Source organism: Bos indicus x Bos taurus, chromosome 5 (genome assembly GCF_003369695.1).
Source record: "Bos indicus x Bos taurus breed Angus x Brahman F1 hybrid chromosome 5, Bos_hybrid_MaternalHap_v2.0, whole genome shotgun sequence".
NCBI classification, from domain to species: domain Eukaryota; kingdom Metazoa; phylum Chordata; class Mammalia; order Artiodactyla; family Bovidae; genus Bos; species Bos indicus x Bos taurus.
Window position 1 is genome coordinate 555,189 of NC_040080.1, and position 26,663 is coordinate 581,851.

Genomic DNA, 26,663 nt, shown 5'->3' on the forward strand with positions numbered 1-26,663 from the left:
AAAACCACTAGGACATTCAGGTATGACCTAAATCAAATCCCTTACAATTATACACTGGAAGTGACAAGTAGATTCAAGGGATTAGATCTGACACACAGAGTGCCTGAAGAACTGTAGATGGAGGTTCAAGACATTGTACAGGAGGCAGGGAGCAAGACCATCACCAACAAAAAGAAATGCAGAAAGGCAAAGTGGTTGTCTGAGGAGGCCTTACAAATAGCTCTGAAAAGAAGAGAAGCTAAAGGCAAAAGAGAAAAGGAAAGACATACCCATCTGAATGCAGAGTTCCAAAGAATAGCAAGTAGAAATAAGAAAGCCTTCCTAAGTGATCAATGCACAGAAATACAGGAAAACAATAGAATGGGAAAGACTAGAGATCTCTTCAAGAAAATGAGAGATACCAAGGGAACATTTCATGCAAAGATGGGAACAATAAAGGACAGAAATGGTATGGACCTAATAGAAGCAGAAGATACTAAGAAGAGATGGCAAGAATAGACAGAAGAACTGTTCAAAAAAACATCTTCACGACCCAGATAATCACGATGGTGTGATCACTGACCTAGAGCCAGACATCCTGGAATGTGATGTCAATGGGCCTTAGGAAGCATCACTACGAACAAAGCTAGTGGAGGTGATGGAATTCCAGTTGAGCTATTTCAAATCCTAAAAGATGATGCTGTGAAAGGGCTGCACTCAATATGCAAGCAAATTTGGGAAACTCAGCAGTGGCCACAGGACTGGAAAAGGTCAGTTTTCATTCCAATCCCAAAGAAAGGCAATGCCAAAGAATGCTCAAACTACCGCACAATTGCACTCATCTCACACGCTAGCAAAGTAATGCTCAAAATTCTCCAATCTTGGCTTCAACAGTACGTGAACTGTGAACTTCCTCATGTTTAAGCTGGTTTTAGAAAAGGCAGAGGAATCAGAGATCAAATTGCCTACAACTGCTGGATCATTGAAAAAGCAAGAGAGTTTCAGAAAAACATCTATTTCTGCTTTATTGACTATGCCAAAGCCTTTGACTGTTCAGATCACAACAAACTGTGGAAAATTCTTAAAGAGGTGGGAATACCAGACCACTTGACCTGCCTCCTGAGAAATCTGTATGCAGGTCAGGAAGCAACAGTTAGAACTGGACATGGAACCACAGACTGGTTCCAAATAGGAAAAGGAGTACGCCAAGGCGTTATATTGTTACCCTGCTTAACTTACCTGCAGAGTACATCATGAGAAACGCTGGGCTGAAGGAAGCACAAGCTGGAATCAAGATTGCCGGGAAAAATATCAATAACCTCAGATGTACAGATGACACCACCCTTATGGCGGAAAGTGAAGAAGAACTAAAGAGACTCTTGATGAAAGACAAAGAGGAGAGTGGAAAAAGTTGGCTTAAAGCTCAACATTCAGAAAACTAAGATCATGGCATCATCCAGTCCCATCACTTCATGGCAAATAGATAGGGAAACGGTGGAAACAGTGACAGACTTTATTTTTCTGGGCTCCAAAGTCACTGCAGATGGTGATTGCAGCCATGAAATTAAAAGACACTTATTCCTTGGAAGGAAAGTTATGACCAACCTAGACAGCATATTCAAAAGCAGAGACATTACTTTGCCAACAAAGGTCCGTCTAGTGAAAGTTACGGTTTTCCCAGTGGTCATGTATGGATGTGAGAGTTGGACTGTAAATAAAGCTGAGTGCTGAAGAATTTATGCTTTTGAACTGTGGTGTTGGAGAAGACTCTTGAGAGTCCCTTGGACTGCAAGGAGATCCAACCAGTCCATCCTAAAGGAAATCAGTCCTGAATATTCATTGGAAGGACTGATACTGAAGCTGAAACTCCAATCGTTTGGCCACCTGATGTGAAGAACTGATTCATCTGAAAAGACCCTGATGCTGGGAAAGATTGAGAGCAGGAGAAGAAGGGGACGACAGAGGATGAGATGGTTGGATGGCATCACTGACTCGATGGACATGGGTTTGAGTGAAGTCGGGGAGTTGGTGACAGACAGGAGGCCTGGTGTGCTGCGGTTCATGGGGTCGCAAAGAGTCAGACACGACTGAGCAACTGGACTGAACTGATTTCCTTCATCAGTGTCTTATAGTTTTCTGTATACAGGTCTGTTTTCACCTTAGGTAAGTTTATTCCTAGATATTAATTCTTTTTGTTGCAATGGTGAATGGGATTGATTCCTTAATTTCTCTTTCAGAGAAAGAGCTATGAACCTATGGACACAGTGGGAAGAGTTGAGGGAGAAGGGGAGATGTACGGAGAGAGTAACATGGAAATTCCCAATACCATATGTAAGACAGACAGGCAACGGGAATTCGCTGTGTGACTCAGGGAACTCAAACAGGGGCCCTGCAACAGGCGGGAGGGTGGGGTGGGGAGGGAGATGGGAGGCAGGGGACATGGGTGTGCCTATGGCTGATTCTTGTTTATAAACGATAGAAAACCACAAAATTCTGTAAAGCAATTAGCTTTCAATTAAAAAATTAAAAGGTAAATAAAAACAAACGAACAAACAAAAAAATAAAACTACGTGCTCACACGATACATCCTTACCTTCCTTTTCCCTGCTTACTCTGTTGCAGCTGTCATTAGCCCACATGTAATGGTACACAGACTTCACACAGTGACTAGTTTTACTTTCACTGCGACATGGGGTTATTTGTGAACTGCGCTCACTATACTCCTCTGATGCGCCAGTAAACTGAGAGGAAACTATTATCTATTTACAAATATCAAAGCAGTACCTTGGAGGTAGACTGTCCATCCCTTTTGGTGTCTTGCGCATGGGTCCAATTCCATGTCACCTGGGGAGGCTGTAAAATGATTTCTTCTGGAAACAACACTTTTAAAACAAGACAGCACGAGAAGGCAAATATTACTGAGAAGCTTAGAAAGGCGAAGAGAGAAGACATGCATGTCTGTGTACCCCTCTGCTCCCTGCTCCGGGGCCGCTCCTCAGCTGCAGCGTAACGCCAGCACCGCATGTTCTGTGCAACCCTGCCATTTTCTTGTTCATTGTGGCACACAAACAAGTGATATTGAGATGGGGAGGCAGAGTACGATCATTTTATTGTTAATAATTTAAGCGTGCTATTTCTACATACTTGAAATTGTCAGAAAACACTGAACCTCCCCAATAGAAAAAACACCGGCTATCAGAATTTCCATTCACTTCTAATGTACGGCTGAAGAAACTGATTTACACAAAATTCTACAGGAAGCTTCTAAAACACTCAAGGGAGATATAAAACCATCATCCCCCCAAAGTAGTACCTTTTGCCCCCAAGTGGATGACCTGTTCAAGTGCAAAGTGGCAGCGTCTGCTGGTGGTCCTGCGGAGGAGAAAGCAACACGGGTCAGCGCTGGGCGCCTCAGCAGACGGGCGCCCAGAGCCCCGGCTGGGAGCACAGCAGCCCGCCAGCCGTGAGGCCGCCACCAGCGTGCCCAGAGTTCACCAGGAAAACCTCAAATGCGTCAGGGTCGCAGGGATGCCTTCCCTTCTGGGACTATCTCTGTTTTAACGTATAAAGTGAACAGGGAGAAAAAAAAGAAAATAGAGCCTGTGAAGTGTCAGAAAGGTAGCAACAATGCTGCATCAGTAGTAAAGTATTAGGTTGGTGAAAAAGTAATTTTGGTTTTGCACTGTTGAACTTTGCCATTTGATACTGGAACACATTCTCAAATAAATGCAGTTACGTTATACATCATTTTAATGAACATTTCTCGCTTTATGTCTTTTTTGTTACCGACTTACTACTTATATTTATTTTAGATTAAGGAAATAATGTTTGACAAAAAGCACATTTGAGCAACTTTCTTATTCAAGTTAAGAATGGGTCATAAAAAAAAAAAAAAAAAAAGAATGGGTCATAAAGCAGCAGAGACTACTCACAACATCAACAGCTCACTTGGTCTAGGAATGTTAACAAATGTACAGAGCAGTCGTGGTTCAATAAGTTTTACAAAGGAGATGAGAGCCTTGAAAATGGGGAGCACAGTGGCTGGCCATCAAAGTTGACAACAACCAACTGAGAACAATCATCGAAGCTGATCCTCTTACAACTACACGAGAAGCTGCCAAAGATCTCAATGCCGACCACTCTATTGTTGTTCGGCACTCGAAGCAAATTGGAAAGGTGAAAGAACCTGGTAAGTGGGTGCCTTATGAGCTGACTGAAAATCAAAATCATCGTTCTGAAGTGTCGTTTTCTTACTCTACACAGCAACAACAAACCATTTCCCGGTCAGATTGTGATATGTGACAAAAGGTAGATTTTGTATGACAACCGGCAATGACCAGCTCAGTGGCTGGACCAAGAAGCTCCAAAGCAATTCCCAAAGCCAAACTTGCACCAAAAAAGGTCATGGTCACTATTTTGTCATCTGCTGCCCGTCTGATCCAAATCCTGGCTAAACCATTACAGCTGAGAAGTATGCTCAGCAAATGCATGAGATGCACTAAAAACTGTAATGCCTGCAGCTGCTACCGGTCAACAGAAAGGGCCCAATTCTCCACGACAACGCCCTCACATGTCATACAACCAGTGCTTCAAAAGTTGAATGAATTGGGCTGCGAAGTTTTGTGTCATCTGCCATTCTCACCAGACCTCTTGCCAACCAACTATGTCTTCTTCAAGCATCTTGGTAACTTTTTGCAGGGAAAACACTTCCACAACCAAGAGGAAGCAGAAAATGCTTTTCAAGAGTTCAAGATCCCGAAGAATGGATTTTTGCACTACAGGAATAAACAAACTTATTTCTCGCTGGCAAACATGTATTGATTGTAAGGGTTCCTATTTCGACTAATAAAGATGTGTTTGAGTCTAGTCATAATGATTTAAAATTTACAGTCTGAAACTGCAATCATGTTTGCACCAATCTAGTAACTTTCAGCTTCCCGAGTGGAACAGTGGTTAAGAGTCTGCCTTGCAATGCAGGGGACACTGGTTGGATTCCTGGCCCAAGAAGACCCCACATGCCGCGGGGCAACTAAGTCCATGCCCCACAACTACTGAGCCCTTGAGCCTAAAACCTGTGCTCTACAGAGAAGCCGCTGCACTGAGAAGCCTGCAGCACCACAGCGAGAGTAGCCCCCACTCACCCCAACTAGAGAAAGCCTGAGCTCAGCAGCAAAGCCCAGCACAGCCAAAAATAAATAAAAAAAAATTTTAAAGGGAAGTAACCAATGGTGAAGACTCACTCCTATGAAATTTATTCAAAACAGTTAAAAGATAAACTGAGGCATGTTAAAAATTTTAAGTTTATTAGAGCAAAAAGTGATTACAATCAGGCAGTCAGGCAGCCCAAACCGCAGACACAAAGGAGCGTGAGGAGCTGCTCAAAACACAAGGCTTTAATAGGCAGGAAGGAGCGGGCATGAGCAAGGGATTGAGGCCGAAAGGGTACTGCGATAACCTAGAATGGGAACGGAATCTGAAAGAAATACGTGACTTCATCACTTTGCTGTGCAGTGGAGACTAACATAGTCCTGTAAATCAACTCTGCTCCATGTAAAACAAGATGCCTACTGTCCCTGAAGTGGACCTAAAGGGTCCATCATGCCATCCTGACCAAAATCTCAACAGGCTCTCTGTAGAAACTGACAGGCTGAATCTAAAATCCCCAAGGAATGCCAACATGTAGGACAGTGCCATTCTGCAGAAGAGGGACTCACTGGAGGCTGTCCCCTCGACTCTATGACCTACCACGAGGGCACCAGGAAGAGACTCTGTGGTGTGGCTGCGAACACACTCTGTTCTGTGGAGCAGAACAGAGAGCTTAGGAGCAGATCCACAGGCACAGGCCAACTGGCTTTCAAAAAGGTGACAAGGTCACTCATTGGACAAAGGACAGTCTGTCTTTTCAACAAACGGTGCTGGGACAGGTGGACACCCTCTGCCCCTGGTCAACCCATACCTTGCATCATCTGTAAAAACGAAATAAGTCATAGCCATAAATACAAAGCTTCAAGCTGTAAAATTTCTATTATAGAAAAAAACAGGAGAAAACCCTTATGACCTTGACTTTGGCAGACTTATTAAACGTGTCACGAAACCACTGTCCATCAAAGAAAAACTGGTAAACTGAACGTCATCAAAATTAAGAATTTCTGCTCTTCAAAAGGCACTGCTAAAAACAATGAGAACACAAGCCACAGTCTGAGAAAACACTTGCAAAAAACACACCTCATAAAGGACTTGCACTGAGAATATGTGAACAATTCTCCAGATGAACAAAAATAAAGCACATGATGGATGCTGTGACCCACAGACCAGAGCAGGCGCTCTCACCAAGGCCACGTGATGCCAGCAAGTGTTGGTCATCACAGCGAGGACCGCTGAGCCCACAGGAGCCCCGCAGCACAGCGCATACCGCCACAGGCAGCAAGACGGACGGCCCAGGGGCTGCGAGCTAGTGGGGCAAGTGCAGCCTCACACACGCTGGGGGGCACACAGGCAGTGCAGCCACTGGAGGAGGGCCTGGCAGTGTCTCTGGATGCCCAGTGTACACCAGCCGCTGTACACAGCTGTGGCACTGCCAGGCGCTTACCCAAGAGAAGGGAAAACACCTGTCCATACGGACCCTCAGGCATGATGCTCACAGCAGCTTCATCTGTGACGGCCACGATCAGCAAACAAGCTAGCGTCCAACCACAGGTGCCTGAATTAGTGAGCTAGGGTATGATCTTATAAGGCAATATTACTCATAAAAAGGAATGAATTCATGCAAAAGTAAGGCTGAATCTCAAGATAATTAGCTGAGAGAAAGACGCCAGGCAAAAAAGAGTAGGTCCTATATGTTTGCAATTAACGTAAATTCTATGAAATGAAAACGAGCCTCTGGAGACTGGGCACTGGTGCACAGACAAGTCACGACGGGGCACCAGAAAATGCCTGCGGAGCCAGACCCAGCGCGGTCTTCACTGTGAGGACGGATCCAATGGGCATCCAAACATCAAAATCATGAAACTGTACACTTTAAACTGGCATAACATTTTATGACCATTGTATCTCAGTAAACCTACTTTTTTAAGGAGGAAAAATACTTGCAAAGGAGCATAAGGAGGGACCATCTGCTCATTGAGAGGCCTGGCCTCCTGGTTCTGTCTCACCTGCTTCACTGCCGTGTCGTCCATCCTCTCATTTTTCAAACAAGTAGGAAATACAGATTTTCTGAAGTGTGAAATGATCTAATTTTGAGTAACTTAATTTGTTGCTGTTGTTCAGTCGCTAAGTTATGTCCAACTCCTTGCAAACCCATGGACTGCAGCATACCAGGCTTCCCTGCCCTAAAATCTGACACTGTTTCCCCATCTATTTGCCATGAAGTGATGGGACCGGATGCCATGATCATCGTTTTCTCAATGTTGAGATTTAAGGCAACTTTTTCTCTCTCCTCTTTCACTTTCATCAAGAGGCTCTTCAGTTCCTCTTTGCTCTCTGCCATAAGGGTAGTATGATCTGTGTATCTGAGATTATTGATATTTCTCCTGGCAATCTTGATTCCAGATTGTGTTTCATCCAGCGTTTCTCATGATGTACTCTGCATATAAGTTAAATAAGCAGGGTGACAATATACAGCTTTGACGTACTCCTTTTCCTATGTGGAACCAGTCTGTGGTTCCATGTCCAGTTCTAACTGTTGCTTCCTGACCTGCATACAGATTTCTCAGGAGACAGGAAAGGTGGTCTGGTATTCCCACCTCTTTAAGAATTTTCCACAGCTTGTTGTGATCCACGCAGTCAAAGGCTTTGAAGTAGTAAATAAAGCAGAAGTAGATGCTTTTCTGGAACTCTCTTGCTTTTTCCATGATCCAACAGATGTCGGCAAGTTGATCTCTGGTTTCTCTGCCTTTTCTAAATCCAGCTTGAACATATGGAAGTTCTCAGTTCATGTACTGTTGAAACCTCACTTGGAGAATACTGAGCATGACTTTGCTAGCACGTGAGATGAGTGCAATTGTGCGGTAGTTTGAACATTCTTTGCCATTGCCTTTCTTTCCGACTGGAATGAAAACTGACTTTTTCCAGTCCTGTGGCCACTGCTGAGTTTCCCAAATTTGCTTGCATACTGAGTGCAGCACTTCCACAGCATCATCTTTTAGGACTCGAAATAGCTCAACTGGAATTCCATCACCTCCACTAGCTTTGTTCGTAGTGATGCTTCCTAAGGCCCGCTGACATCACATTCCAGGATGTCTGGCTCTAGGTGAGTGATCATGCCATCGTAATTACCTGGGTCATGAAGACCTTTTTTGTATAGTTCTTGGGTGTATTCTTGCTACCTCTTCTTAATATCTTCTGCTTCTATTAGGTCCATACCATTTCTGTCCTTTATTGTTCCCATCTTTGCATGAAATGTTCCCTTGGTAGCTCTAATTTTCTTGAAGGGATCTCTAGTCTTTCCCATTCTATTGTTTTCCTGTATTTCTGTGCAGTGATCACTTGAGGAAGGCTGTCTTATCTCTCCTTGCTATTCTTTGGAACTCTGCATTCAGATGGGTATATCTTTCCTTTTCTCTTTTGCCTTTAGCTTCTCTTCTTTTCACAGCTATTTGTAATGCCTCCTTAGACATCCACTTTGCCTTTCTGCATTTCTTTTTCTTGGGGATGGTCTTGATCCCTGCCTCCTGTACAACGTCACGAACCTCCGTCCCTAGTTCTTCAGGCACTGTATCAGATCTAATCCACTGAATCTATTTCTCACCTCCAGTGTATAATTGTAAGGGATTTGATTTAGGTCATACCTGAATGGCCTAGTGGTTTTCCCTACTTTCTTCAATTTCAGTCTGAAGTTGGCAATAAGGAGTTCATGATCTGAGCCACAGTCAGCTCCTGATCTTGTTTTTGCTGACTATACAGTTTCTCCATCTTTGGCTGCAAAGAATATAATCAATCTAATTTCGGTATTGATCATCTGGTGATGTCCATGTGTAGAGTCTTCTCTATTGTTACTGGAAAAGGGTGTTTGCTACGACCAGGTCATTCTCTTGGCAAAACTCTGTTAGCCTTCGCCCTGCTTCATTTTGTACTCCGAGGCCAAACTTGCCTGTTACTCCAAGTATCTCTTGACTTCCTACTTCTGCATTCCAGTCCCCTATGATGAAAAGCACATTTTTTGGGGGGTGTTAGTCCTAGAAAGTCTTGTAGATCTTCATAGAACTGTTCAACTTCAGCTTCAGCATTAGTGGTTGGGGCACAGACTTGGATTACTGTGATAATGAATGATTTGCCTTGGAAATGAACACAGATCCTTCTGTTGTTTTTGAGAGTGCACCTAAGTACTGCATTTCGGACTCTTCTGTTGTCTATGATGGCTACTCCATTTCTTCTAAGGGATTCCTGCCCACAGTAGTATATATAATGATCATCTGTGTTAAATTAGCCCATTCCAATTCTTTTTAGTTCACTGATTCCTAAAATGTCAATGTTCACTCTTGCCATCTCCTGTTTGACCACTTCCAATTTACCTTGATTCATGGATCTAACATTCGAGGTTCCTATGCAATACTGTTCTTTTTTTTTTTTTTTTCAGCTTCTTACTTTAATAGACTCATGTCTCTCACTTTACTAATTCTCAAAATATATGGTTCCTTTTTACATACATACACAAACACTTTTAAACATAAATATCAAATTCAAGAGAATCAAATAGGTAGGTAAATTTAGGAAGCTAGGAGTACAGAAGAAAATGCCAGTCACCAGATTTTACAAATGAGCATCTGAATTCCTTCTCTGGACATTCAACTTGATATATTATCCTAAATATCCCATGTCACATGGTCCACAAGGTCTTCCTTTAAGATTCAGAAGCAATCAATACCCATACTTGTCATTAAGATGGGTCCTGCCATCTCCACTTTGGCCTTCAGGTGGGACCCACACACAGTAATCTGGGTCATCTTCTGGATATTTGGAGGAAAGTATCAGTGGAACTTTGCCTGGACCAGGAGCTTTCTTTTTCTTGAATTCATCTCTGCTTTTCTCATTCTCATTCTTCGATGCTGAGGGCTCCTCACACGATGCAGCTGCTTCACTCATCTCTTGGCGATCTTTATTCTGCTCCACTTGGCCGAGTTGAGACATGTTTTCATGGTTTGTTTCTTTAGAACATGTGAAGTCTGCGGGAGGACTCGTCTCCTGCGCTGCTTCTTCCGGTTCTGTCTCCTGCTGCAGCCTACTGCTTCCAGCCTCCATTTTCTTCTTTTCATGCTCCTCCTTTTCTTTCTCCTCTTCCTCTTCCTCCTCCTCTTCCTCCTCCTCTACTTCACGCTCATCCTTCATTCTCATTAGAGCTGGAGGGAGTTCTGGACGCTTGGGGGGTATCTTCCCTACTGTTCCCGTTTTTAATTTGAATTTGCTTCCTCCTTTCATGGCACCAAAGAGAGGCAATGTGAGCTTTTTAGCTTTGTTTTCTCCATCTGTAGCCTGACTTTCAATTTTTTTTAGTTCTGGAATCTCTGCTGGCTTTACAATCTTTATCAACCCTTTAAGTCTCTGCTGTTCTTTTCTCAGTTCAAAAGTTCTCAAGTGAAGTTTCTTCCGGGACACACCATCTAATGCACTCCCTGACTTCATTTCTGACATGAACGCATCTAAAGAGTCCTGAGACGGAGACTCTGACAGAGCTTTGCTGGAGGCTTTCAGTCTCTCAGAAATTTCAGAGAGTTCCTTTTCAGTATCATTTAACTTTGCAACCAGTGATTCGAAGGTCTCTGGCTTCTCGTCAACCTTCCCAGCCTTCTTCATTCGATTCAGATGCTTCTTTTCAACCAGGCCAGTCCGATCAAGAAATGTGTCATCATCACTGTCATAAAAGTCTTCATCTTCCCAGTTCTTGGCTTTCCTTTTCCGAGATACCGCCTCCTGCTGCAGCAATCCCAAAGTATCGAGGATTCGACAAGCTTCCAGTGAACACTGAATCACTGCTTCTTTTTTCTTTCCTGAGTGAATGGCCTCTGCCACTAGCTGTTTTCCAGTTGAATCATCCACAGGTAATCTCACCCTGCAGAGCCAAGTGCTATGACCCTGTTCATCAAATTCATATTCTAATTCTTCTCCTTCTCGGTCAAAAAAACCTTGGAGAGCCTTTTTTGGATCCTTTATATAAAAAGCCTCCCTTTCTTGTTGAAACTCTAAGACAATGGGGTTCTCTTCAGCCTCATCCTCTACAGCATCTTCTCCCATTCCCCAGGTGCAGCCCATTTCATCGTCCTGACTACTAGTATTTCTCTTTCAGCGGTATCCATTTCCTCTTCTTCATCTGAGTCTTCTCCCAGCATCTTCTTTTCCAACATCATTTGTTGCTGCTTGCGCAGTTCCTTCAGCTGCGTTACTGTCAACTCGGATTCTGCCTCTCGATCCTCCTCTGGTCCCTGAAGAAGAAAGAGCCAGGTGCTGCCTCCAAAGCGAAGAACATGTCCGACGTGGACCCGACAATAGGTGCGGGTGGGATGCGGGTTTTGTTAAGAAAAGTGCCGTGGGTGCTTCCCAAATCGTAGAGATAGAAGCCAGGCCCGTGGCCATCGCCTTCTGCATCGAGGCCGGACACCCTGTGCTGCAGCACGGTGTGGTAGCGAGACACCAAAGGATGCTCCAGGCACACGTCGCAGCTAGGGAGCCTCCCGAAAAGGCAGCAACTCAGTCCTTTCAAGTTCCGGGTGCCCAGGATGGTGCTGCCTTTTAGTGTCTCGAGGCTGTAGGGGGCCGTGGTGGGGCCGCCCCACGGTGGCTCTCGGTATGGGGGAGCCCGGGCCGGGCAGCCAGGGGAAGGAGCCGCCGTGTGGGGTCGCGGCTGCTCCTCCGCTGGAGCCCTAGTCTCCCCGCTGTCCGGCAGGGCCTGCGGGACATCCGGCTCCCCCTGCAATACTGTTCTTTAGAGCATCAGACTTTACTTCTATCACCAGTCACATCCAAAACTGGGCTTTGTTTTTGCTCTGGCTCCATCTCTTCATTCTTTCTGGACCTTACCTGCCTCCTGAGAAATCTGTATGCAGGTCAAGAAGCAACAGTTAGAACTGGACATGGAACAAGAGACTGGTTCAAAATTGGGAAAGGAGTACATCAAGGCTGTATATTGTCACTCTGCTTGTTTAACTTACCTGCAGAGTACATCATGACAAATGCTGGGCTGGATGAAACTCAAGCTGGAGGAATCAAGATTGCTGGGAGAAATATCAATAACCTCAGATATACAGATGACACTACCCTTATGGCAGAAAGCAAAGAGGAACTATAAGGCCTCTTGATGAAAGTGAAAGAGAGTGAAAAAGTTGGCTTAAACTCAACATTCAGAAAACTAAGATCGTGGCATCACTTCATGGCAAATAGATGGTGAAACAATGGAAACAGTGACAGACTATTTTCTTGGGCTCCAAAATCACTGCAGATGGTGACAGTAGCCATGAAATTAAAAGACGCTTGCTCCTTGGAAGGAAAGTTATGACCAACATAGATAGCATATTAAAGAGCAGAGATGTGGCTGTAGTGGCCTTGTTCTCCGCTTCTCAGTGTTGCTGTTTGACGACGTTGCCCTGCTCACTTCAGCCTCCGGCCCGCCATCTCCTTGAGACCTAACATCATGCCTTCAATTAAGTTGCAGAGTTCTGATGGAGAGATATTCAAAGTTGATGCTGAAATTGCAAAACAATCTGTGACCATCAAGACTATATTGGAAGATTTGGGAATGGATGATGAAGGAGATGATGATCCAGTCCCCTTGCCAAATGTTAATGCAGCAATATTGAAAAAGGTCATTCAGTGGTGCACCCACCACAAGGATGATCCTCCTCCTCCTGAGGATGATGAGAACAAAGAAAAACGAACAGATGATATACCTGTTTGGGATCAAGAATTCCTGAAAGTTGACCAAGGGACACTCTTTGAACTTCTATCGGCAGCAAACTACTTAGACATCAAAGGTTTTATTTGATGTTACCCGCAAGACTGTTGCTAATATGATCAAGGGCAAAACTCCTGAGGAGATTAGAAAGACATTCAATATCAAAAATGATTTTACTGAAGAAGAGGAAGCCCAGGTACGCAAAGAGAACCAGTGGTGTGAGGAGAAGTGAAATTTCGTGTCTAACGCTGTAACACTGTAAGGGTTATTCCAAATACTAGTTGCACTGCTTTGTTTATAATTGTTAATATTAGAAAAAGAGTCAACAAATGCAGCAGCAAGTCAATTGTATCAGCAGAATGTTGTCCTCATTGCATGTGTAGTTTCAGTACAGTTCCTAAACTTAAGGCCCAGTTTCTTCTAGTGTGATTGAAAGTTTCTTTTCTTTGCTCTGAATAAAATTGAACTGTGGGTTCCCTATAGAAAGTGGCATTTTGGGCTTTCCCTTTTTGTAAAGCAATTTCTGCCTAGTTTATTGTCCAGTTAATTTTAGTTCACTGACTTTTAAAGTTGGCGTTGTAAATAAAGCAACTTGCAAAAAACCTTCTGAAATAGAATTTAACAACGTATTATCTTTATTCAACTGGAAACTGGATAAAGGCTACTTGAGGTAAATGCTTTGAGTGGGGTTATCAGAGTGTCTTTAATCTTCCTGGAGGAGTAAGTACCCCTGGTATTCATTAGCCTGTATGTAGCAGGGCTTCCTTAATTGGGTCTGAGGGCTTATTTTTGCATTTTTAATTCTCTCAGCTTTGAAGGCTCAGTTACTACTCAGTCAGTGGTTTGGGAGGAGATATAATAATTAGTTTGCTAGCTTTTCAGTTAAAAAAGATAGCCTATATGGTGTGTCATCTTTCTATAATCAGTGATCCCATGTGGGGAAAACTATTCATACTACTTGCATGTAGAAAATAATTTAACCTTGAATGTTAAAATGTGTGGCATAACCCAGAAAGCATCCGTCATGAATGCAAGATACTTTCAATAAAGTTACCTAGTAGGTAGTAAAAAAAAATAAAAAATAAAAAAATAAAGAGCAGAGATGTTAACTCTACTGACAAGTCTGTCTAGTCAAAGCTATGGTTTTTCCAGTGGTCATGTATGGATGTGAGAGCTGGGACTATAAAGAAAGCTGAGCACCAAAGAATTAATGCTTTTGAACTGTGTGTTGGAGAAGATTCTTGAGAGTCCCTTGGACTGCAAGGAGATCAAACCAGTGAATCCCAAAGGAAATCAGTCCTGAATATTCATTGGAAGGACTGATGCTGAGGCTGAAACTCCAATACTTTGGCCACCTGATGTGAAGAACTGGCTCACTGGAAAAGACCCTGATGCTGGGAAAGACTGAAGGCAGGAGGAGAAGGGGTGACAGAGGATGAGATGGTGGGATGGCATCACTGACTTGAAGGACATGAGTTTGAGCAAGATCTGGGAGTTGGTGATGGACAGGGAGGCCTGGTGTGCTGCAGACCATGGAGTCGCAAAGAGTCAGACACGAATGAGGGACTGAACTGAACTGAACTTGCCATGAAGTGATGGGACAGGATGCCACAATCTTAGTTTTTTGAATGTTGAGTTTCAAGCCAGTTTTTTCACTCTCCTCCTTCACACTCATCAAGAGACTCTTTAGTTTCTCTTTATTCTCTGCCATTAGAGAGGTATCATCTGCATATCTAAGGTTGTTGGTATTTCTGCTGGCAATCTTGATTCCAGCTTGTGATTCTTCCAGTCCTGCATTTCGTATGATGTACTCTTCATACAAGTTAAATAAAGCAGGGCGACAATATATAGCCTTGACGTACTCCTTTCCCAATTTTGAACTAGTCTATTGTTCCATGTCTGGTTCTAACTGTTGCTTTTTGACCTGTACAGAGGTTTCTCAGGAGACAGGTAAGGTAGTCTGGTATTCCCATCTCTTTAGGAATATTCCACAGTTTATTATAATCCACAGAGTCAAAGGTTTTAGTGTAGTCAAAGAAACAGATTTTTTCTTCAACTCCCTTGCTTTCTCCAGGATCCAACGAATATCTGCAATTTGATCTCTGTTTCCTTTGCCTCTCTGAAACCCAGCTTGTACATCTTGGAAGTTGTCGGTTCATATACTGCTGAAGCCTAGCTTGAAGGATTTTGCGAAACGAGTGCAACTGTACAGTAGTTTGAACATTCTTTGACATTGCTCTTCTTTGGAGCAGTAACTTAATGTAAATCATCAAAAAATTATCTGGGAGAAAAAAAAGAAGAAATAAACCAAAAGAAAATAGATAAAAGAATAAAAAAGGGGGGAAAAGAACAACAAAAAGAAGGAAACAAAAACTTACCTGGGGCGAGCAGAACCTCTCTGCAGAGAAGTGCCCCCGGGCTTTCTCACTCACCTATGGCGGTGCCCGGCCCTCTTCGCACCCCACCCGGACGATGCCGAGTCAAGAAGCCGCCTAGGGTTCTGAGCAGCTTCCTGCTCCTTCTCTCTCCTGGGCTCAGATCCGACAGCGCCCCCACCCACCCTCCCGTCTGTGTCCCTCAGTCGGCTTCCTCTTACACGAGCTGCAGCTATGTTGCCTCTGCCCCCCAGCCCGCCCCCTCACTCAGATCCACATCCTCTCCTTCCTCTGTGAGCGTCCCGCCTCCTGTTTCAGAGCAACAAGCCCTCAGACGCTGCCACTCACCAGCATCCCGCCTGCGGTGCCAGCTCAGCAGCGAGAAGGAGGTGCCCCTGCCCCAGGGACCATGGCCTCCAGACTGCGTGCAGAGCCGTGTCCCCACCAGTCACTCGTGCTCCTGGTCAGCACACAAACAAGGGAGGGCCCTGGACGCTGGGCGCCTCCTCACTCACTGGCCTCTTTGTCCTGTCTTTTCTGCTTTTACAGGCAAACACCCCTCAAGAGGCCAACTCCACATCTGCACCATCCATTCAGCCTCAAGACGTTTCCATCTGGCTGCATTCCAAACACTGAGCGCTCTTACATCAGATGTGAAAAGCACGCGTGCGTGCTCAGTAGCACAGTCTTGTCTGACTCTGTGACCCCATGGACTGCAGCCTGCCAGGCTTCTCTGCCCATGAAATCTCCCAGGCAACAATACTGGAGTGGGTTGCCATTCTCTCCTCCAGGGGATCTTCCCGACCCAAGGATCAAAACTGCATCTTCTCCATTTGCAGGTAGATTCTTTACAACTGAGCCACCAGGGAAGACCAGACACGAAAAGCACTAATGTACAAAAGCTCAGGTACATTTCACTATAAAAACTACCACCTTTTGTTACTCAAAAGATACTTTAAGAAATGAGAAATCAAGTAACAAACTCACAGAAGTTATCTGTAGTGCATGAATCTAAGAAAGGTCTATATAAAGAATATAGCGAGAACTCTGACAAATAATAAAAATCAAATTACTCAATGAAAGACATGAGCAAGCATTTCACAGATGAAAGAACTTTACGGCCAACAAACAGGGAGATCGCTAACCTCAGACATGATCAGAGAAACACACCTCACGACCATAGAGGAAACAGAAGACACCTACAAGGCTGGCACCAATTCCGACGTTTCCGGAAACCAGGTTTCGGGAGGGTGACCTTGGGGGTCGCTCCTCGCACCGTGTGCAGCACTGGAGCATGAACAGCCCCAACTGCGACCCCCATCCTAAGTGTGCAGCCAAGGAAACCTGCGGGAGTGTGTGTACATGAGGAGGGAGTGGGCATCCACAGCAGAGCAGCTGGCACACAGATGGGGCAGAACACACGGGGCACAAGCGTGCCAAGGACCCGGCATGTGAACCTCACGTCGGTGCACACACAACTCCAGAGGCCACAGGCTGCAAGTGCAGAGCAGCTACAGCCAACACACACCTTCCTGTGTGCGTGCGTGCGCGTGCGCATGTGCACAGACATAGACTATTCTTTTAAAAAGCGAAGAGAAACACAAAATCCCGGCTAACGGTGGGGGGCTTGGTGGAGGAAGGGAAGAGGTGGTTGGTGACACGTGACAAGGGGTGAGAGGGAGCAGTGGCGGTGGTGACCGAGCATGCAGATTCTCCCTTCAGGTCCAAGAAGGAACAGATGTACATATGTTTGCAGCTCGGTCTGTTACAAATGTGCACTGACCACACAGAGGGGCGGGAGCACCAGCTGCAGCACCCGTGCCGCCGCTGAGGCGTCAAGGGGCCGAGCGAAGCGGAGAAGCCCCGCTCCCAGCAGGGAGAGTCCCTGAAGCATTACCTGTTGTATGTAAATTCCACATCCATTGGTTCAAAGTTATATGCTTGTTCAAATTCTGGATTAAGTTTAAGAGTTACATCTTCTTCATGAATCTAAAAAGAAAAATATTTTACTTCTCATCTTTATGTTTGCTTTAGACAATCCTCTACCCATAGTCACAACTCGACATCAAAATCCATCCTATAGATCAGAGCTAAAATCTGGTATCTCAAATGTGTGGAAAAATACTGAAAAGACTCCGTCAGCATGCCGCTGCCCCGCCAGCCCCGCTAGCACACCCGCTGACTCCTCCCCCAGTGCACTCTCCTTAGGGCTCAGACAGCGCATGCTGGAGACAGGCTGCCACCTCCAAAGCAGACAAGTGAGTGAGCACTAACAGCAGGGTATGCTGACCACAAAAGTGCCTCATAGACAACATTCCGAAACTCCCTTCCAGCGGGACAGGGAACAATTTAGGGACCCTCCAGCCAAAGCTAGATCCTACATAACAATCCGAGATGAGCAGGATGGAAAACCCCGAGCTGAGGAGGAGCTGAGAGGACAGAAGCAGCAGGCAGCGGAGTCTCTCCCAAGAGCTGGGGGCTGTGACATGAGGCTAACTGTGCCCCTGCTCTTGACAGAAGCAAATGCAGGCACCAGGTCCCCAGTTTTCCCACAAGTTAAGACAAATGGAAATAAATCTGTAATCAAAGACCATCAAGCAGACAAGGAATCAAACCACAAACAGTGAGGGTTGACCTGCACAGTCGTCAGCAGATCGAGGTCCCCAGGACATCAAGTACTGACACTGTCATTTACAGAAACTTCAAAAGCCATGAAACAAAAAAACCTGGCAAGACCAAGATAAGCAAGCACAGGGTAACACAAGGGAACACAATAGGGCGTGCTTAGAGAGCTAGAGTCCGGGAGAAGAGGGAAGTGCTCTGCGTGTTCCCCCAGACGGGCAGGCCCTCTGAGGTGGCGGCCGGGGGGGGGGAGGCCAGTGCCAGCGCAGCCCAAGGAGGTTCCCAGAAGCACCGTGCCACCTGCCACACCATCTGGGGGCCCTCGAGGGCCTTGGTGTCTTCAAGGTACCCAGGCCATGGCGCCGGCCAAGGAGTTCCAGAGAACTGAGTGAAGCAATGGATTGAGACCCAAGACAGCCCTAGCTTCGCCTGGAAGCCCAGCACTCAGGAGCGGCAGCTCCATGGACGGTCCTGCAGGAGGATCAGCAGGGGCGCCCTCACACCCTGAGGCCGGCACTTGCAGCTTCAGCTCTGGACTCTCCAGCTTGTGGTGCTGGTCGTTCCCCCAACCAGCCTGGGGGTAGGGCCATGGGGGTCTCACCCCTGACAACTCTGGCCCTGCTTCTGCTGAGGATTTAGTCCACAGAGTGGCCCTTAGGGGCATGACCAGTCTACCCTCTGGGACACATTCAGAACACTCAAATCTGAGTAAATGCAAGCCTTCCACGTGATACCTATGTGATACCCTGATATCCACGTGATAACAGGTAAGCACGCTGTTCATGGCTGAAAGTGATAGGATTTCTTCAGTTACAAAATTCTCTTCATGCATCACACTTACTTAAATATTCACTTGATCCCTGATTTTTCTAAAATGCCGTCAACACCCAGGGGCCCCCTCCCCCGCCCCCGAGGCAGGTGGGTCACCTCTGAGAGCGGTCTGCTGGGCCGGCCCCACATGGACTGATTAGCAGCGGCCTCTCACCTCAACCACGTAGCCGATGTACTCAATCACGTGTCCGTTGTACTCTTGGGTTTTTAAAATCAGTTTATCACCTAGTTAAAAAACACATTACCACATGTAAAACTACAAACTCAATAAACTTTGCTGCTATACTGTAAGATAAAACACTCTGAAGAAGTGGAATAAGCGAAAAAACATTATGGGGTCAATGGCTTAAAATCACATCAATGTGCTGAGAGAGCTACCCAAAGCAAAGGCAACTCGTGTGACGACAGCGCTGCCAGTTAAAATGTTCTATTCCGTGACTGTGTCCAACGTCTGCCAGTCCACTGAGGAAAACACGAGACGTAACAAACCCACCTGCATACAGAGAAGGCCTACTTTCAGCCAATCCTGGGACCTCCAGAACTAGCAGATCCCCGTTTCTTTTCAAAGTGACCCCACTCATATTATACTCCTTCAATTCTATTTCTGCATGAATCTCCTCCAGCCAGAGCAAAGTTGAAAACTTCTCCTTGTAGTTTGACATGTTTAATAGCTGGAAAACAAGGCAGCCTGTTAGTGAGAGCAGAGCAACACTCCACTCATATCCACGTCAGGAAGCCAAAGGAATTGACTAACCAGTCTTCAAACGCTGATGACCAGGCAAGGGCAGGGTGGCGGCCTTGAGACAGGGAGCCATCTCAGTGAGCCCCACAACCTCCCAGCTCCTACCCAGACAGAGCTGCCAGGCTCAGCACAGCGTGAGCCCAGGCAGCCTCGAGGTCTCTGTGCTGAGAGGGTGGGGCTGCGGGTCCCAGGAGGCCGAATGCCAGGGAAAAGGTGCAGCCCAGTGGTCTGGAGCTTCCCAGGAGCTGTGAGGACATGAGCGTGAGAACCTATGCCAGGTGGGGCAGACGTGTGGGGCAGGAGCAGGGAGGGGCTCCTCAGCCTCTGCATGGCTGACACCAGGGTGGCTGCCTGTGCGGGAGGGCTGAGCTGTGCAGGGCATGGCAGTGAGTAGCATCTCTGGCCTCCACCCCTTGGAGGCTGCGGGCACGCTCAGTAGTGACAACCGAAAGTGTCTCTTGGGGGAAAGTTCGCTGCTGAGAGCCACTGGGTTGCAAAGAACAATTTCCAGAGCTCACACAGGGCTGAGGTGCTGCGGGCCCCCTAGCCTAAACAGAAAGGCCTGAGACACAGGGGCACTGGGTGCAGGACTCAGAAGGGATCAGCCCTAAGAAAAAACCACTCTGGTCTAACGAGGCTTTAAATGCAGGCTGAAAAATACCCAACCGCTCCCAGCTAACCCAACTGCATCCCAGAACAAAGTTCAAAGCTACTTCCAGGAATACAAGTACCAACAAAGTAGAATGCAGAATGTTTAGCATCCAAACAAAGATGACCAGGCATGGAAATAAGCACAAGCCACAATCTGTATCAAGGAGAAAAACCTATCCACAGAACAATAAAAATGACCCCTGGGAGTAAGCCAGACAGAGAAGGAGAAATAGCCCTTATATGCAGAATCTAAAAAGAAAGGATATAAATGAACTTTACAAATCGGAAAGAGACCCACAGACTTAGAGAAGGAACTTATGGTTACCAGGGGGAAGAATGGGGGGAAGGGATAGTTAGGGAGCTTGGGAGGGTCATGTACACACTCCTCTAAGTGGATAACCAACAAGGACCTGGGGTAGAGCGCAGGGACTCTGCTCAATGCCGAGCACGGGAGGGCGTCTGGGAGAGCCCGGATCCATGTATACGCATGGCCGAGTGCCTTCGCTGTTCATCTGGAGCTATCACAGCACCGCTGATCAGCTCAACTCCAATACAAAGTAAAAGGCCCAAAAGGAAACCAACCAACCAACCAAACAACCCTGGGACAGAATCAGTGCACGAAAACCTAACACGGTTCTCTTACATATGTACATGCTTTACATATTTAACTATATACGTTCAAAAAGCGGAGGGAAAAAACGGAAGTGAAAAGAAAGCTGGGGCAAGACGAAGCATATTAAGTAGAGAAGTTAAAGTGGAAATGTTAGTCACTCAGTCATGTCCTACTCTATGCAACCCCATGGACTGTAGCCCACTAGGCATCTCTGTCCATGGGATGCTCCAGGCAAGGATACTGCAGTGGGCTGCAGTAGGGAATCTTCTCCAGGGGATCTTCCGCACCCAGGGATCAAACCTGAGTTTCCTGTATTCTCCTCCTGCATTGCAGGTGGACTCTTTACCATGTGAGCCCCAGGGAAGCCCATTAAGTAGAGATACAGAAGATGTAAAAGACCCTCACTGAACTTGTGGAGGCAATGACTGCAGTGTCTGGAGGGGTTACATGCCGCAGAAGAAACATCAGTGAACTTGGAGACACAGCACGGCAACCACTCAGAACGCAGCCCAGAGGGGAGAAGTGAAGGGAGCAGCCGGCAGCCTGGGCTAGCTCATGTGGCCGCACGTGCCCGTCACAGGAGCCTGGAGAGCAGGGCAGAAGGAACACGTGAAGACAGAATGGCCAAGAACCTGGAAATCTGAGAACTGCAGGTTGAGGTCATCCAATAAGCCAAGAACCCAAGCCAAGAAACGTGAAGAACGTACAGCAAGGCACACTGTGAATTAAATGCCTTAAAACTAGTGAAAACCCTAAAAGGAGATAGGGGAAGTACAGACGTCATACAAAAGAATAAAGCTGAGAAGGAAAGCAGCGCCTCCTGGCCCAGAGGGCCCCTCCCAGCCAGGGCGGGGAGGCGCCAGCTGTGGAGGCGCCCCAGGAGGGGCCACGCTGCGGGAGGAGGTTACAGGGTGCAGAAGTGCTGAGTGACAGGTGCGCTATTTTGGTTCTGTTACCACTGCTGAAAGGAGCCACTTTCTCCTGGGAACTGCACTCCCGAGGAGGTCATGTTCTGGCGCCCAGGCCGGGCCACAGGATGCCCACAGGACAGTCCTGGATACTGTACGAGCACCGCCCTGGGATCCGCTTCTCAGCCCCAGGTTTGCTCTGAGTTACTTTAGGGCTAGTTTGCTGCTCTGGCCTCAGCTCAGGCCGACAGGCATCACTGCAGCCACCCAGGCCTCGCCTGTGGGCGCTGTTCCTCGCCTGTGGTCCGCCAGCCTCGGGTACTGTCTGCTGCTGGTGCCCTTGTGGCGTCCTCACTGCAGGAGGACACAGGGCCCAGCTGACACGCTCCGTCTGTCCGTCAGTCTGCCTCAGTGTCAGGCGTGCTCCTAGCTGCCACATATCCATTGGCTCAAGCTCTCCTTTGACACAGGGCCCGTGCAGCCTCTCCTCCCCTCTTGCCCCGAATCAACACAGGCCAGTCCTCACTCCATTCACCCTCTCCTCAGCCGACAGACCCCCAGGTTCTTGGGAAGACGCCTCCTGGAGACAGGGTCGTGCTCCCCTCCTCCCTGCCAGCGAGGCAGACATCTCAGCTCCCCTTGCACACATGCAGGCTCCAGCCCTGCCGGGGCTCACTCAGCACTGCCCTGCCCTCGGCCTCCCAGCCCTTCTCCACCCGTCACAGCAGACAGGTTGGGAGCAGGCCTCCTCCAGCAGGCATGAGAAAGCCCGAGCACACAGCACTGGGAAGGTGAGGAGGGGCTGTCCTGGCAGGGGACGCCCGAGGGTCGGGGTTGGGGGGCAGTGCCCTCCCCTCCCGGCTGCTCTGCGCAGCTACAGGCCTTCCTAGTGCTCAGAGCTCCGGCAGGAGTGGAGAGCTGCTGAGGCTCAGCCACATAGGAGAAAGGCCAGGTGCGGAGAGGGCATCCCCAGAGCCCTGGTGCACGTAAGTCCATGATACTGTGAGGACGGATGTCTCCAGAGGGACCCAGCGATGGTCTCCACGCTCAATATTCTGACACTCCCAGCTCCCGGGGTGAAAACCAGCCCACATGACCTCTGAACTCGACAAGGGTTCATCCTGAGCTTGTCAGAAAACAGCTTGAGTGTGGAGAAGAATCAGTGCTTCGCATAAGACACGTTCCTTACCTCCGCAAGTAGCGGCTGGAAGGTCAGGATGTCGATTTTCTGTTCCACACACTTTTTAAGCCTGTCTGGTATCGGGTACTGCGGGAGGAAGCTGGGAAGTTGTCGTCGCGAGTTCCTTACGAGAGAGAGGCTCAAGTCAAAAACAAAACATCCTCACAAGGCACTTTCTACCAGATGTCTTCACTTAGACATCCTCACCAAAAACCACTGACACCTGGGCTCTGGCCTCGGTCCTCAGTCGGTAAAGTGTCACTCTGCTTCGGGACCCGCTCTCCGGGCCTGTCCTCCTGTGAGCAGGAGCAGAGTGCTCCACCTGCGACAGGAGAACAGACCTGATGCCCAGGCGCCTCCGGAACCAGGGAATTCAGAGACGTTGTCTCTAAGCTTCTAATGAGCTCAACTGTTCTTTTCCTTCCAGTTTCATGAGGACACTGACAGATTCACTGAAGACATTGAAGGTGTGCAGTATAATGACCTGACTTACATGCATCAAGAAGTAACGACCACTCACTGTCTCATGCAAACACAAACTTGAAGAAGCAGAAAAAAATATTTTTCCCTGTGATGAGAACTCCCAGGTTTCACTCTGTTAACAACCTTTGTGTAAAACCCACGGCAGTGCTGACTGCATCTGTCACACCGTGCGCCGCACCCCCAGGACGTACTCACCTGGTTAACAGCAGTGTGCGCCCCTGACCTCCTTCATTCAGTTCCCCTCCCCTAAACCAAAGTGGTGACCACAAATCTGATCTCCTTTTCTATAACTTTGTTTTTGATGTATAACTGACCTACAACACTGTTAGTTCCTATTAAGCAAGAGTGATTCGATATTTCTGTACATTTCAAAAAGGATGATCACAGCATAGCTAAGATATGTCCTTCTGCAAAGACATTATTACACTGTTATTGACTACATTCCCCCCATTGGGAATAGCTACCTATCCACCCTCCCAGGCATCTATCCATACATCCATCTATACATCCATCCATCTATCCCTCCCATCCATCCACCCACATCTCCATCCAGCCAGCCTCCATCCATCCATTTCCAGCTTCCATCCATCCACCCATCAATCCATCCATCCATCTATGGTTATTTAAGCTGCGTAAGTACAAACACATTTAAACAACCCTGCATTCTCACTCCCCTCCCCTTGACTTCATACTTGACATCTGTGGTGTGCCCCTTATGTACTGGGCTTCCCAGTTGGCGCTAGTGGTGAAGAGCTCGCCTGCCAGTGGAGGAGACATAGAGACGTGGGGTCAGTCCCTGGGTCAGGAAGATCCCCTGGAGAAGGGTATGGACACCCATCCAGTATTCTTGCCTGGAGACTCGCAAGGCAGAGGAGCCCAGTGGGCTGCAGTGCACAGGGTCACAAAGAGGCGGATACAACTGAGCAGCCAACACTGTCACTTAGCTTTGTTGTGGGCACATATGATTTGACTACTTTTGCCTTTTAGCCTTATTACTAGCTTTATACGAGGCTGTTTTTTACAACCTTTACCATATACTTTTATTTTTCCAACAAGTTTTCTTTCATAACTTTCACACTTTCTTTTGTGGCCTTTTCTCTTTTGCTAAAAAAAAAAAAAAAGTCCCTTTACAGTTTCTTGTAAGGCTGGTTTGGTGATGCCGAATTCTTTTAGCTTTTGCTTGTCTGTAAAGCTTTTGATCTCTCCATTAAATCTGAATGAGAGCCTTGCTGGGTCGTGTTCCTGGGTGTTGGTTTCTCCCTTTCATCCTTTTAAGTATATCCTGCCACTCCTTTCTGGCCTGCAGATTCTGAGACATCAGCTCACTGTCATGCAGGAGTCCCCTTGTGCCTAGCATGCCTCTAATGCTCTGCGTCTGCCTTTTCCCAGGTTAAGTACAGTGTGTCCTGCTACATTCCTCCTTGGGCTGATCCTGTTCGGGGCTCCCTCTGCTTCCTGGCCCTGGACGTCTGTTTTCTTTTCAGGATCAGGAAGCTTTCTGCTGCTCTGTCTCCACTTGTACTCTCTGCCCCTGCCTCTGTCTCTTCTCCCTGTGGGGCCCCTATACCGTGAATATCTACACACCTGACGTCGTCCCAGTGTTCTCTTAATCTATCCTCATTTCTTTTTACTCGTTTCTCTTTCTTCTGTTCCACCTCAGTGATTTCTGTCACTGTCTCCCAAGCTTGCTGATTTGTTCCTCCATATCATCTAATCCACTGCCGATTTGTTCTAGGGGATTTTCCATTTCAGTTACTTCAGTCTTCATCTGTTTGGTTCTTTACATTTTCTAACTCTGTTGAAAACTTCTCACTTCTCGCTGCATTCATGCACTCTTCTCCCAAGTTCCTTGATCTCTGCCATCATTACCCTGAAATCTCTCGTTCAGGAGGCTTGTCTCCACGTCACTCAGTTCTTCTTCTGGAGTTTTACCTGTTCTTGTATTGGGAACACATTCCTCTGTCATCTTGTTAACGTTATTTATTTCTGGCTGCACTGGGTCCTTGCTGCTGCATGCAGGCTTTCTGTGGTGAGTGGGGGCTACTCTCCACTGCAGCACGAGGGCTTCTCTTTGCAGTGGCTTCCCTCATTAAGGAGCACAGGCTCTGGGGCACGCAGGTTTCAGTCGCTGCAGCATGCAGGCTCTGTAGTTATGGCTCACAGGCTTAATTGCTCCTTGGCAAGTGGGATCTTCCCAGACCAGAGATTGAACCCATATCTCCTGCACTGGCAGGTGAATTCTTAACCACTGGAGCACCAGGGAAGCCCTCCTCGGTCACCTTCTGTCCAGCTTGCTGTTTTTGTTTCTGAGTATCTGGTGGGGTGGTTACATTTCCTGACCTTGGAAAGTGGCCTTTTGTACACGTCCTATGCACCCAGCAGCACACTCCCCTCTGAGCACCAGAACTACATGCTTCAGAGCTACATGTGCCCTCTATGTGGGCTGCGTGGATCCTTCTGTCATGGTGGGCTGACTGCTGTGATTGGTGGGTGAGGCTGCCCCTGGGCTGGACGCTCCCAGACCCTGCCTTGTGTGGAGGCTGCTGGCCACTGGTGGCTGGGGCTGGGTCTTGGAGGGCTTAAAGCAGCCTGTCTGCTGGTGGGGTGGACAGATGCAGATGCTGGCAGTTCCAAAGGAGCCAGGCCATCAGGACAGGCACTCCAGGTCACTACTTTGATGGTGGGAAACAGATGTTTGTTTTAGGGATGCTCCTGAACAGGAACAATGTGTTAACATTCAAAGTGGAAAAACTGACCAGGGAATTAAAAACATGTGCTCCTGCTCTATTTTACTTCTCTAGTTAAGTCAACTTGTAATGAGAAAGCTGCTTGGAGCACCACTGAAGACAGCTGGAGGCTCTAGAAAGCTCCTGTAACTGGAGCCCAGCCCTGGGGACCCACTGCTTGCAGACCATGTGACTTCTTGCTCCTGTGCTCAGCTTCCATCCCTAGAGCCACCCAACCTGACCACTGTTCACATACCTAGTGACTGTTACTGCTTATTCATTACTACTGACTGTTCAGAGCCAGAAACTGTACATTTAATCCTCATAACTGGGACTTCCCAATGGTCCAGCAGTTAAGAATCCACCTGCCAACTCAAGGGACACAGGTTTGATCCCTGCCCTGGGAACTAAGATCTCACATGCCACTACTGAGCCCACGTGCTGCAACTGCTGAAGTCAGTGCAACCTAGGGTCCACGTTCTGCAACAAGAGAAGCCACTGCAATGAGAGCCCTCACACATACTGCGAGCCCTGGTCACAGCAACTAGAGAAAAGCCCACATGCAGCAACCAAAAACCTGTACACCAAGACAAAGACCCAGCACAGCAGAAAGAAAGGTCCTTACGATCACAGGCAGGGCTGGGGCAGGACTATCGCTTCACAGATGAGAGCA

The 26,663-nt window shown here is 47.2% G+C and overlaps 1 protein-coding gene and 2 pseudogenes across 1 annotated transcript in view; 1 reads left to right on the forward strand and 2 right to left on the reverse strand.

The window, feature by feature from the left end:
• The window catches only part of MOV10L1 (Mov10 like RISC complex RNA helicase 1), a 65,999-nt gene that overhangs the window by 15,791 nt on the left and 23,545 nt on the right, over window positions 1-26,663 (reverse strand). The window contains exons 10-15 of the mRNA XM_027540457.1: window positions 22,791-22,905; window positions 19,181-19,358; window positions 18,842-18,912; window positions 17,132-17,223; window positions 3,293-3,351; window positions 2,764-2,861 (exon numbers count right to left, since the gene is read on the reverse strand). Of these exons, the coding sequence (XP_027396258.1) occupies window positions 2,764-2,861; window positions 3,293-3,351; window positions 17,132-17,223; window positions 18,842-18,912; window positions 19,181-19,358; window positions 22,791-22,905 (613 nt within the window). The remainder of the gene's footprint in view (window positions 1-2,763; window positions 2,862-3,292; window positions 3,352-17,131; window positions 17,224-18,841; window positions 18,913-19,180; window positions 19,359-22,790; window positions 22,906-26,663) is intronic.
• On the reverse strand, window positions 9,547-12,579 carry LOC113893757 (annotated as a pseudogene).
• LOC113892080 lies at window positions 12,522-13,479 on the forward strand (annotated as a pseudogene).